The sequence below is a fragment of the Plectropomus leopardus genome, chromosome 7, assembly GCF_008729295.1.
Source record: "Plectropomus leopardus isolate mb chromosome 7, YSFRI_Pleo_2.0, whole genome shotgun sequence".
Lineage (NCBI taxonomy): Eukaryota > Metazoa > Chordata > Actinopteri > Perciformes > Serranidae > Plectropomus > Plectropomus leopardus.
The window spans coordinates 21,736,887-21,748,712 of record NC_056469.1 but is presented as its reverse complement, the minus strand read 5'-3'; the positions used below and the strand labels follow the sequence as shown (position 1 = coordinate 21,748,712).

Sequence of the window (11,826 nt, the reverse complement as noted above, 5' to 3'; positions counted from 1 at the left end):
AATTGCACATCTACTGAAATTGCTGAAGCAACCCTCAACATCTGTGTTTCATAAAGTGCATATAGAGTCATAGCTGCGTTACTCTCACGATGGCTTGAAGAGATTGTAATCTACAGAGACGTTTTGGTAATAAAACAATTATAGCCATGTCAACATAAAATGTTGTGTTTAGGCTCACTCACCCATTTAAAATTGAATGTGTCGAAAATCCATTTAAAGTGAGAGGACACAGACAGCAAGTGTTTTTTGCTTTTTTTCAATTAGATAGGCCCTGAGTTCAAACTGTTACGGGCAAGGTCATGGCCCAAACAAATCATAAGGTGTTAAGCCATTCCTATTCTTTCTCAAAGCTTGTAAGTGAGAAGGATTTCACCCCAAAATAAAAAATATATAGCTTCCCCCTTACCTGTACTGCTGTTTATCAGCCTAGATTGTTTTGGTGTCAGTTGTTGAGTGTTGGAGATATTGGCCGAACTAATGTCTGCTTTCTCTCGAATGTCAAAGAACTAGATAGCACCCAGATTGTGGAGCCCAAAGTGCCAAAAAAAGTATATTTGAAGAACTCAACAGCAACGTGTCTTGACAGAAATTATGACCGTTTTATAAGGTGATACACAGACCTTGCTGTGAGCAGTTTAATGTTGGAACTATTTTCTTTCTACTGAACTACAGCTGCTTACCATATCAATGCACAGAGGGAAGCGTGCATCTACTCATAGATAAGAGACTCCTGACAGCATGAGATGCAATATCGGCATCCTCCTTGTCTGAACTGTGATGTTGGTTAGCTCAGTGGTGCTAGGTGAGCTAGCAGTAGAAGCACCTCCCTCTGTGCAGTGATACAGTTTGAAGGCGTAGTTTGGTAGACAGAAAATGCTTCGTACTTCTGACAAGTCTGTGGATTATCTTGAGTAACTGGCTTATAATTACTGGAGAGATACATTGCTGTTGAGTTTTTTAATTTTTTTTTTTTTGCCTCTTTTAGCGCCACAAGCTGAGGGCCATTTAGTTCCTTTCTACTAGAGAGAAGGCAGACACCTCTACAGCTGATATTTCCAACACTCAGCAACTCACACCAACTCTGTTTATACTGATAAACAGCAGTACAGGTTAAGAGTAATATATGTATTTTTGTCCCTTTAATCAATGGTTTTGTTAATTACAACAGTGATTCGCAGACTAAATGTTGGATGTGATGACTGAGCTGCTTTCAGCATGTTTTTCAGAATTCTGGAAGTTGATGTTCTCAGTTTAGAAATACTGTTCAAATCCATTTTTCTTTGAACTTGAATCAGAGATAAAAAATGTAATTGGGAAGTTTTAATAAAACAAGTAAACAATGTAACTTATGCTTTACATAATTCCATACATACACTATATACATTACAATCTGATGTGAAAATCAGTGAGAAAGATGGTTGTAGGCGAAGTAGTGTTAACCTCTGCACTGCTAAGCGTTTTGTTTCTGGATGGAGAGTTACACAAAGCTCTGATTACCTAATGACCCACACAGCCGCTGAGCAAGCTCCTACTCAGTCTCTCACAGCAGCACAGTGATGGCAAGCAGGCAAACTAAGAAAGCAATCAACTCTGTGTGAAGATGAGGACCTCTTGTGGCAAAATTGGGGTGATTGAGTGTACCATTCAACCATAGGCAGGAGGTCGTGGTGGCGTTGCAGCACTCTAGATGACACGGAGGTTTGGTGTTGGTCTTGCATGGGGTCTCGCCAGAACAGTTGGTAGTGCAACCTGATGTCCACTGAAAACTGGAATCTTTGGACTCCTTTTTCAGCTGCACAGGCAAAGTTGAAAGGGAAAGAATCGTACAGCACCTACGGTAAGCTCCTTGTGGTGTAAAGTCGAGACATTATTAACTATTAATGTTTGTTATTTCTCTATGCAATGTTAAAAAACACTAAGCATGTTTCATATATAGAAAGTTTAGTTTAAATATCAAATAGAGACAAGCTGAGAAAAGTTAAAAGTGCATATGTGGGTCTTTCACTCAGTATTTTATGTATGTTTGTAGACTAAAATATTTTTGAAAGAAAATTTATAACTATGAAGCGCTAACATTTTCAGTAATTTACAAGCATACATAAACTTAAATGAAAAATACACAAAAAAGTGGATAAGATCCCTTTACATAACATAAATATTATAGTTTTCTCCCCTTTTCTGCAGTATTTGTTTGTATAAATAATAAAACTTCCGGATATTATCACCTTAAACAGTTTTATAATTGTAGTTTGAGTGATTATCACTAAAGATGTATACATCTTTTCTTGTGTTTCGGGTTCCTGTCAACCTAATACTTTGTTGTATTGACAAATTGTTAAATCAGTCCTGTCACTGAGTTTGTGCTGAAAAAGTGGATACCTGTGTGTGTGGGCTAAGAATAATTTAAAAGGTGATAAACAAAGACAAAATTGAATGCATATAAGCTTGTAAAGATGAACCAACATGAACCTGGACATTTTAATCAATCGTATATTAAGGAATATGAATATGTTGCTGGAGCAGTTCTCACCTGACAGTGTGGCTGTGAGGGGGCGCATGTTTGGGATGTAGCAAACTGTTTGTAGCAATCTGTACCAACGCACATACCTTTATGGCATTTGTTTCCCTGAAAAAAAGAACACAGAAGAAAGGATGATATTAATGTCACACCAGGCCTGGCTTTGACTGTTTTACAAATGTTCTATACTCCATTAAAATATAAAATAATTGGGCAGGATGTTATTATAACTGCTGGGCATTGGCTTAAGGTCAACACTGTATACAGATATTTTTTAGACATTGGCAGCTGTTGGCATAAGGGGGGAAAGGGAGAAACTTTGTGAGGCCCAGCTGCTTTAGGCAGGGGCTGTCCCTGGAGGCCTTGGACAAGTTGCTAGACTATCGCAGGGGTGAACTATTTCTACACAGAACCAAACAACGGCAGCATCAAGCCACACCAGCGTGATTTCAGATAGCATGCCAGCATCATGGAAGTAAAGGAGGTGCGACAGGCCTGATATTTGATACACGAGTGTCTGCCTCTAGTGTGATATATAACATAGGTGTCAACATTTCTAAACAATATCGATGACATATCACTGTTTTCCTAATTTACACTGTTTTCCTAATTTTTCCTAATTTATCACTGTTTTCCTAATTTAATGGCTATTCTTCTTTTTTGAGTTATCCGCTAACCGCTGCTAGCTACTTTTTAAATCTCCCGCAGTGGGTTGTATGCATGACATGCTATCAAAACATCATACCTGCAGACCCATGGTCCCGTTCTGCCAGCTGTCACTTTTACACAGTTTTCGATTCAGCTACTACCTACGCTGCCATTTTAAAGGCGAGACAACTCTGTCCTCTTAGTCTGCGATCAGATACAGAACGCCAAGGCGTCAGACCGGCACAATATTCCCGCCTTGAACAGGCAGTGTAAAAGGGGCTACAGAGATGAACAACCATTCATGCTTACATTCACACCTACGGACAATTTATAGTCACCAATTTAATCAAAACAAAGACAGTTTGTGTCTGAGAGATGTTGACCAAGAGGAAACAAAACTAACTGAATTTAGTGATGCACACAACTCTCTAGTCTTCTGCTCGCACTTTTGCATCCATTCACATGCCAGCTCACACTCACACATGCAGCCTTTTGTCTTACATTGTCTGCTGTTGTTTGTGGACTGATTGTAGTCTTTGTGGTCGCTGGTTTGGGTGTTGGGGTTGTTGTGGGTGCTGAAATCACGTGATGAAAAGAATAAAATATTTAAGAGATTTGCAAATGTGCAAGTTTACAACAAAAGGTGCACACTTGTAAACCAGTATATTAGATAAAATGTATTAATTTGTCAGGACAGTGTGAGGATTATGAAATAAATGAAACAGTTATGAGACAGGGGATCTTAAAGATGAGTCTGTTTTACCTGTGGTTGTCATTGTCATCATCATGGATGCAAAACTACCATTGAGGCAGCCAGTTGAGTTGCAGCAGTTCACAGAGCAGTTGGTCAGAGAGGCGTTGAGGCAACTATCAGCACAGGAGGCGCTGCAGCTAACAATGTAGCACATGTCCGTCTGTCGAATCAGCTGATGCATTGCAGAATGACACATTAGAATACATGTTTTAATAGCCCTTTTTTCTTATAAAGGAAATTGAAAATATAGCAAAATAATATGATAATATGATACTTAATTGCATTATACAGACAGTAACAGTATAAAGTATTTACAAAACATAAATAAAAAGAGAATGCAATGACTTACTAATCTTTTCTGATCGATTTTCAACTGAATACAGTACAAAGACAATATATTTACTGTACAAGTATATACTCATTTTGAATTTTATACCTTTAACACATTTCAAAAAAAGTTGGGGGGTGGGGGGGGCATCATTCATTTAGTAGTTTGAACAGTATATCTTTGTGCTGTATTCAGGTTAATTCAAGTCAAACGGTATTTGCAAATCATTGCATTCAGTTTTTATTTATATTTTACGCAGTGTTCCAACTTCTTCAGAATTGGGGTTGTACAAAAAAAGGATAATCAGCCATTACTTTTAGCAGTTTCTTAGACATTAAATTGCATCGTTCAAAATTTCTCGTTTCCATGAATTTTTAGTACAATACACTTGCTGTATATATGTTTAGCTTCATACATAGGTTGTTATGGGAAATACATGAAAAAAAGTTTTTAGTATGGTTTTTCAAGGTTTTGCCGGTGTCATTTTCCTACCTACCTGACAAAAGTCACCAGCAGCACATGAAGTGGCATTCTGACTGTTGTACATTGTATAGCAGTCTGAGTAGTTACACATGAATGAGGGGCAGTAAATCTGTGTTTGAGAGAGATGAAAAGTACATGATGAAGATGACAGGCTTAGGGAAACATGCAAATACAACATTACACTTCTCTCTAATAAGGTGAACTTAGCATGCTCATGGAAGTAGGTTTTACCATACTGGTTCCATTATTATTCATACCAGGCATACCACCTACGGCAAAAAGACAGATGTTACGATCAATGAGAGGGAAAGACAAATAAAAATAAAGCTGTTCTTTTTGTATTTTCACACGAGAAAATAAAGGCTGGGAAGCTAACAACTTATTCATTTTTAAAACAAAACATACCAGTGGCAGTGGTCATCATTGAGGCCATGGAACCAGGACTAGAAGTCATGGTGGGGCTGGTCTTGGGCATGGCAGGGCTGGTCTTGGACATGGCGGGGCTGGACTTGGGCATAGTGGGGCTGGACTTGGGCATGGAGGGGCTGGATTGGGTCATGGTGGGCTGGTTCATCGTTGCTGAACTAACTGTAGAGGAGGCAGATGTGGTTCTTGAATAATTATAATCAATGGTTAAAGTTGAAGATGCAGAATTGGCAGTGGTTGTTGTGCTGGTGCCAGACTGTGTGGTGACTGCTGACCCCCCCGAGGTTGCTGTGGCTGTTGGGGACTGGATGGTGGTAGTGGCTGTGCCTCCAGAGGTGCTAGGGGCTGAGGATAACTGGGTGAAAGTGTTGGTTACTGTTCCTCCGGAGGTTGTTGTGGTTGTGAAAGATTGGATGGTGGTGGTTGCTGTGACTCCGAAGGTTGCTGTGGTTATGGGGGACTGGATGGTTGTGGTTGCTGTGCCTTCAGAGGAGCTAGAGGCTGAGGATGACTGGGTGAAAATGTTGGTTACTGTTCCTCTGGAGGTTGCTGTGGTTGCGGGAGACTGGGTAGTGGTGGTTGCTGTGACTCTGGAGGTTGCTGTGTTTGTGGGAGACTGGATGGTGGTGGTTGCTGTTCCTCCAGAGGTTGCTGTGTTTGTGGGAGACTGGGTGGTGGTGGTTGCTGTGCCTCCGGAGGTTGCTGTGTTTGTGGGAGACTGGGTGGTGGTGGTTGCTGTGCCTTCGGAGGTGCTAGAGGCTGAGGGTGATTGAGTGAAAGTGGTTGTTGCTGTGCCTCCGGAGGTTGCTGTGTTTGTGGGAGACTGGATGGTGGTGGTTGCTGTGCCTCCGGAGGTTGCTGTGTTTGTGGGAGACTGGATGGTGGTGGTTGCTGTGCCCTCGGAGGTGCTAGAGGCTGAGGGTGATTGAGTGAAAGTGGTTGTTGCTGTGCCTCCAGATGTTATTGTGGTTATGGGTGACTGGGTGATAGTGGTGGTTGCTATGCCTCCAGAGGTTGCTGTGTCTGTGAGAGACTGGGTGACGGCAGTATTTTCTGTACCTCCAACTGTGGTGGAGGTGGCAGACTGGGCAGTGGGGGTCGCTGGGCCACCGTTGGTTGTCGTAGAGGGCTGTATGGTGGTTGAGGGTGTTGTGGGTCCAGAGTTAGTAGAGATGGAAGCCTGCATGATAGTGCTTCCGGAGGTGGTGGCTGCAGGGGGTTGGGAGGTGGTGGTTGGTGCAGTCATGGAAGTGGAGGGCATCGAAGAGGAAGCAGTGGGACTTTGGCCTGACACTAATACTGATGGCAGAAGTAGTCCTAACAGGAGGAGGCGCAGGGTGCCTGTGCAGCCTGGCATTTTGGGAAAATAACAGGAAAATTATTTGCAGTTATTCAACATAGCTTTGCACTCTTTTAAACAACTTTGGTGATCCCCTTACTTTTACTCTTGTGGCACCATCAGGCCTATCTGTAAAACTAATTATTTCAGCTGCATTAGCAAATGTTACAAAGAAAAAGAAGATGCTCAACGTAATTAAATAGTGCAATATTTAATTCTGGAGAAAGAAAGTTGATTGAAAGTTGTTGAGTCCATAAACTGTATATAAAGATGGACCACTTGACAGCTCACTCAAAGTGAGGATGAATGGGAAATGGTCCAAACTAAAGACTGAAAGTACATGCCAAATTTTTTTTTCCTAAAGATGATTTTTGTCATTGAAGGTAGTTTACATCACCCTAATATTTGTTTTTCTAATAAGATTAGTGAGTTATTTAATTCAACAAAAAGGGGATTTTCAGCCATGAGTGTGTGCCAATCCATAAGCTCAAGATCAATGTAGCTTCTCGCACTGTTTTCTGTTTTGGGTGGAGCTCCTCCACCACAGAGATCGGTACTGCAGACTCTGGCTTCGAATTATTGCCAGCACAAGATGGCAGCAGCCATATCCTGGATATTTTGCCTTCACTTAAGCATAGCAGAGGTTGAGTCTCATTCCCTGTCATCAAATGGCGTCACTCTGGGTTTGTCATTTGGTCCAAGTACACCAACCCAAGGTTGTTGGTATTTCACAATGTGGGAATGATACTCAACAATCAACTTCCATGCTCCAGAAGAATACTAAACCTTTGACACTATGCCAGCTAAACATCAGCATGTTAGCGTTGTAATTGTGAGTATTTTAGCGAGCTATTGTCTGCATTACTCAAAGCACAGTGACAAAAGAGGGGGAAAAAAATAAATTTAAGCAAGACATGGCATTTACTCAAAAGTGAAAAGATAAGAGAAACTGAGACATACATGTAAATAAAGACAGCAGCAACGAAATCAAGCAGACAGTGTAAACTTTCATTAGCATAAATGCTTGTATGTGTTTGTGGCCATACGTGCAGCGCTGGTGCACAGTGCCTATACCAATAGCACGTGTCATCATTTCACAAGAGAGCTACTGCATGACATCTTTGCTTTTGGGACAGCGGCAGCAGAGTTTTAACATTTCTATCTGCATTGTGTAATGGGTGTTAATTTACAAATGTTCATCAGGCAATACATAATACAGCCTACATGGCATAAAATATACATTAAACAGAACAAGAAATTAATATGCAATACTTTGCATGGAAAACATCAACCAACAGGCAGAGAGAGGTTTCAGGTTTTTACCACACAAAAGTCACGTGACCTGCCAAAGGGATTTCAGCAAGACACGCACTGCAGTACATGCACGTCACTTTGCACAAGACAGGTAAATCCCAACTATCAAAAACTAAGGTTGTTGTTCTTCAACAGACCTAATATTGCCATTCAGATTGTCCATCTTGTATATACAATCACTATTTTTAATTTGACTTTATCTAAATTTAGAATCTAAAGAACGAGTTTGTTTAAAATAAATCTGACCTTCCTTTACAGGCAAGGTTTATGAAAAGAACAATTTCTATTATGTTGCTCTGAGTGTGAGCATGTAGCTATGTGACTGCTGACAGTGATTTAAAATAAAGCAAACTCATTCATACCTGTGTCTTTTAAAAAAGCAGTGGAGGCCATCACCACATTGGCAGAGAGGGAGAGGGGTCTTTGTCCAGCCTGTAATGAAGTCATATCTGCCAGAATGCTGGCGAAGTGAAGAGTAAAAACACACAATTAACACGTATGAAACAACTGACAGATGTTTTGCAATTAATGCTATTAAAATAAACTGAGCAAGGACAAACCTTTTTTGGGTACAAATAATTTGGGTACAATTCAAAGTTTTACCCATGCTAATAAGTTTCTGAATTAGAGCCATTGTAACCCACCTGAGCAGTTCTTTTGATCTGTGAGTCCTCCTTTACAATCCTCTAATTGTTCTGGTGAAACTGATCTCATAATTGTTTGGTTGGGTCACAACAATAAGAAATTGTAAATGTGAGATTTAAAACTGCACTTTTACTTCTTTCGCACAGTTTCTCACATTAGTGGAGTAAAAGCTTTAATAATAATATTTGAAGTGAAGTTTAAGCACAATAAGCCATTTCAATCAATAGTGACGTCCTCACAAGGTCAATTTCTGCTAAGATTAGTTTGTGTGGTGGCACACAATTATATCCAAAGCATCTCTGACTGCAGTGGTTTATCAGTGAACACAATTAAAAAGTGTTTGTTCCTCCATTAGTCCCCTTGGGAGAACCGCTAAGCGACACAGCTTGTTTTTTTCCTCTCCCTTGGAGCTCAAAACGGGCTCCTCAGGGCTCTCCACCCTGGAAACTGAGTGACAACAGTGGCCATTCTGGCTTCAAGCTGAAAATGTAGAGTTTAATTGGAAAAAGTAAAGATTAGATTTATAAGTGGATATTCAATTTGATGTACAGAGCTTCAATAGGCGTGTTAATGTGCTAAATTCTCATATCACACCTTGTTTCATCTTGTTGTACAGGTGTGTCAGGTAGTTAAATGGAAACAAAAGCCATCCTCATCTGTATCACCTGCTGTGAAGATTCATAAGAATCTGTTTATGAATACTATGAAACACAACTGTAAGTCATTTGTATAGAGAAAGAAATCTAAATAATATTTTAAAAAATACAGAAAATCCTTGGACTGGCTCTCTGATTGACTCATTTATATTTTAATTAGATAAATTCACCCATATTTTTAACAAAATAATTGTTAGCAATTGACTTATTCCAAATATAACAAATTGAGAGCACGTAGGTAAAATAACATTTGCAAGAGAAACATGAAAAGCACCGCTGTTGTTGACCTCCATCACCCCTGTGGTTCCCAGTGCACAAACATTAAAGCTCTATTCAGTTGAATTCAAATAAAAGAAACATCATATAAAATCAGTAATGTTCCACTTACCCGCAGTGCACTTTGTGGGCTTTTTGTCAGCTGTGCTTGAAGTGAATGAGGTCTCTCTCTGGTGTTCCCTTTCTGAGTTGCTCTCTGTCACCTCCCCCCCTCTTCGCTTCCTGCCGACAGTACTGAAGTGGCAACGTATCAAGTGGAAACTCTCACCTGCACAGCTACACTGGTGTGAGAGGAGGAGACTAAAGGCCTGTGGTTGCTGGGTGGGTCTAAAGATGCCTCAGAATCGATGTGGTAATGATTCCTGGAAAAAGCTCCTCATTGGCAAGATAAATTACAGCATTGTTTGTCAAAACTAAAAGCACGTGTTTCATAATTATCCCTGTTATGACCGCTTCAGGCTTTCCATCTGGACCTGGAATCTGTCCAAACAAAGACAGATCAAACTAAATGCTTAAATTAAATGAATTCGGTGACATAGTAATTAATTTTTTGCTTTGTTTTTTAAATCCAACATTTGGTAAAACCGTGTATGAAATACTTATAATTCCAGTTTCAACCTTCAGCTATCAAAATATTTTTTAACAGGACTTTATATTGTGCCCATTCAACATAAAAGACAATATTACATTACAGTACATCACATTGTTGGGTTACTTCAACGAATGCTAAACTGTGCACCCAGCATTTAAAGATTTAGTCAAATAACTCAGTGGATTAAGCCTCTGCGAATCTATAAGAGCACAGGTGAGATTTCAGTGCCCTGTGGGGTGATTGTATAGGGACCCTCCTGGTTTCTGTTCAACACAATGTGAAATCAGACCCCTCTCTCTGCCAGCCATAAAGCCCACACAGACTACAATTACCTCTTTGTGGCCAACAGAACGTAGAATTCTTGGGCACGACACAAAAGGGACCTGCGCAATTCAGGTGACAGAAGTCCTTCCTTGTTTTTCATCGCAGTTTCACAAAACAAATGAAATTTTGTCTGCTGTATTTGGTCTACAAGATGTTACTAAAGATGCTGAAGAGTATGAGAGGAAATTCTGGGCATCATTGCTGTTGCTAGTGGGATAAAATGTGCAGCAGGTGAAAAAAAAGAGGCATGCTGTGTTTATTCTTAAAAAGATATGTTTGTATCTTTCAAGTGAGCATTAAAGGAATACTAACATATCCATATGTACACTGAAAAAAATGATAAATAGCTGTAATTGTTCCACTTCTAGCGATCCCTTGATAAAGTATTTTCTATACAAGATGTGGGACTGATTCATCAGTCTTTGTTCTGTGCAGAAAGAGATACATCATCTTATTGTCCTTGGGAATTTCATAATATGCAAATAATAACGGTTAAAGATATATTCTTCCAAAATATCTTTTCACATGACCAGAAAATGTGGGAATGGTTTACATTTGTGTGCCCACACAATCTTCAACCCTGTTGTTGGATATAAGTTGTTTAGTTGTTTTGCTCCTGTGCATATATACAAGTCAGTATTACATTAAAGGATAATAGATGCCAAAATCAAAAATACACGCTTTTCTTCTCACCTGTGGTGCCATTTGTCAATCTAGATTGTTTTGGTGTGAGCTGTCAGGTGTTGGAGATATCGGACGATGTCTGACTTCTCTCTAATATAATGGAACTAGATGGCACTCGCCTTGTGGTGCTCAAAGCACCAAAAAATACATTTAAAAACTCAACAGTAATGTCTCATCCCAGAAACCGTGACCCAATTACTCAAGATAATCCAGAGACCTTGTTGGGAGCAGTTTGTGTAGGAACTATTTTCTTTCTACAGAACTGCACCCGCCAACTGTATTACTGCGCAGGAAGAAGTGGACATTAACTCATGGAGGCTCGTGTTCATGACAGTGTGAGATGTGAATATAAATGACGTCCCCCCTGAGCTGAGCTGTAACCTCAGCTAAACTCAGTGGTGCCAGGAGAGCTATCAGTGGTAAAGTCAATTTTATTTAAAAAAAACATTTTAACAAATCACAGTTTGCCTCAGAGGGCTTTACAGCATATAACAATGGAAATGCTATCTACACAAACTGCTCACAACAACGTCTGTGGATTATCTTGCAAAAGAGACATTGCTGTTGAGTTTTTCAATGTTTTTTTTTTTGTTGCTTGTTTTTTGGCACTTTGAACATCCCAAACTGAGTGTCATCTAGTTCCATAATCTTTGAGGGAAGGCAGACATCCCTACAGCAGATATCTCCAACTCTGGGAAACTCCCACCAAAACAGTCTAGACTGATAATAGAACTACAGGTCAAAGATAAAATGTGTTTTATTTTTTAAATATAAGATTGCATCTCAGGGGGAGTTTTCTTTTTACACACAGATTGACACAACATACATGCACACTCATA

General features: G+C 39.9%; 2 protein-coding genes across 2 annotated transcripts; both read right to left on the bottom strand.

The window, feature by feature from the left end:
- Positions 1 to 1,139: 1,139 nt before the first annotated feature.
- Positions 1,140 to 4,090, bottom strand: LOC121945158 (mucin-5AC). The gene is made up of 4 exons (XM_042489190.1): positions 3,930 to 4,090; positions 3,668 to 3,741; positions 2,531 to 2,626; positions 1,140 to 1,792 (listed from the first exon to the last, which is right to left on the bottom strand). The coding sequence occupies exons 1-4, from the start codon at positions 4,072 to 4,074 to the stop codon at positions 1,541 to 1,543; spliced, it is 567 nt and encodes a 188-aa protein (XP_042345124.1). The 5' UTR covers positions 4,075 to 4,090; the 3' UTR covers positions 1,140 to 1,540.
- A 621-nt stretch (positions 4,091 to 4,711) lies between these two features.
- On the bottom strand, positions 4,712 to 9,586 carry LOC121945416 (mucin-5AC). The gene is made up of 5 exons (XM_042489575.1): positions 9,500 to 9,586; positions 8,173 to 8,270; positions 5,137 to 6,507; positions 4,963 to 5,000; positions 4,712 to 4,840 (listed from the first exon to the last, which is right to left on the bottom strand). The coding sequence occupies exons 2-5, from the start codon at positions 8,255 to 8,257 to the stop codon at positions 4,712 to 4,714; spliced, it is 1,623 nt and encodes a 540-aa protein (XP_042345509.1). The 5' UTR covers positions 8,258 to 8,270; positions 9,500 to 9,586.
- Between the last annotated feature and the right edge of the window lie 2,240 nt (positions 9,587 to 11,826).

Bases quoted from the DNA above. Each gene is read 5' to 3' on its own strand.
- LOC121945416 (XM_042489575.1), bottom strand. From the start codon at position 8,257: ATGACTTCATTACAGGCTGGACAAAGACCCCTCTCCCTCTCTGCCAAT. The intron at 6,508-8,172 runs GTATGAATGAGT...CCAAAATGCCAG, and splicing joins TGCTTTTTTAAAAGACACAG to GCTGCACAGGCACCCTGCGC. The intron at 4,841-4,962 runs GTAAAACCTACT...TCTCAAACACAG, and splicing joins ATAATAATGGAACCAGTATG to ATTTACTGCCCCTCATTCAT.
- LOC121945158 (XM_042489190.1), bottom strand. From the start codon at position 4,074: ATGTGCTACATTGTTAGCTGCAGCGCCTCCTGTGCTGATAGTTGCCTC. The intron at 3,742-3,929 runs GTAAAACAGACT...ACGTGATTTCAG, and splicing joins GATGACAATGACAACCACAG to CACCCACAACAACCCCAACA. The intron at 2,627-3,667 runs GTAAGACAAAAG...TCTTTTTTTCAG, and splicing joins CACAAACAACAGCAGACAAT to GGAAACAAATGCCATAAAGG.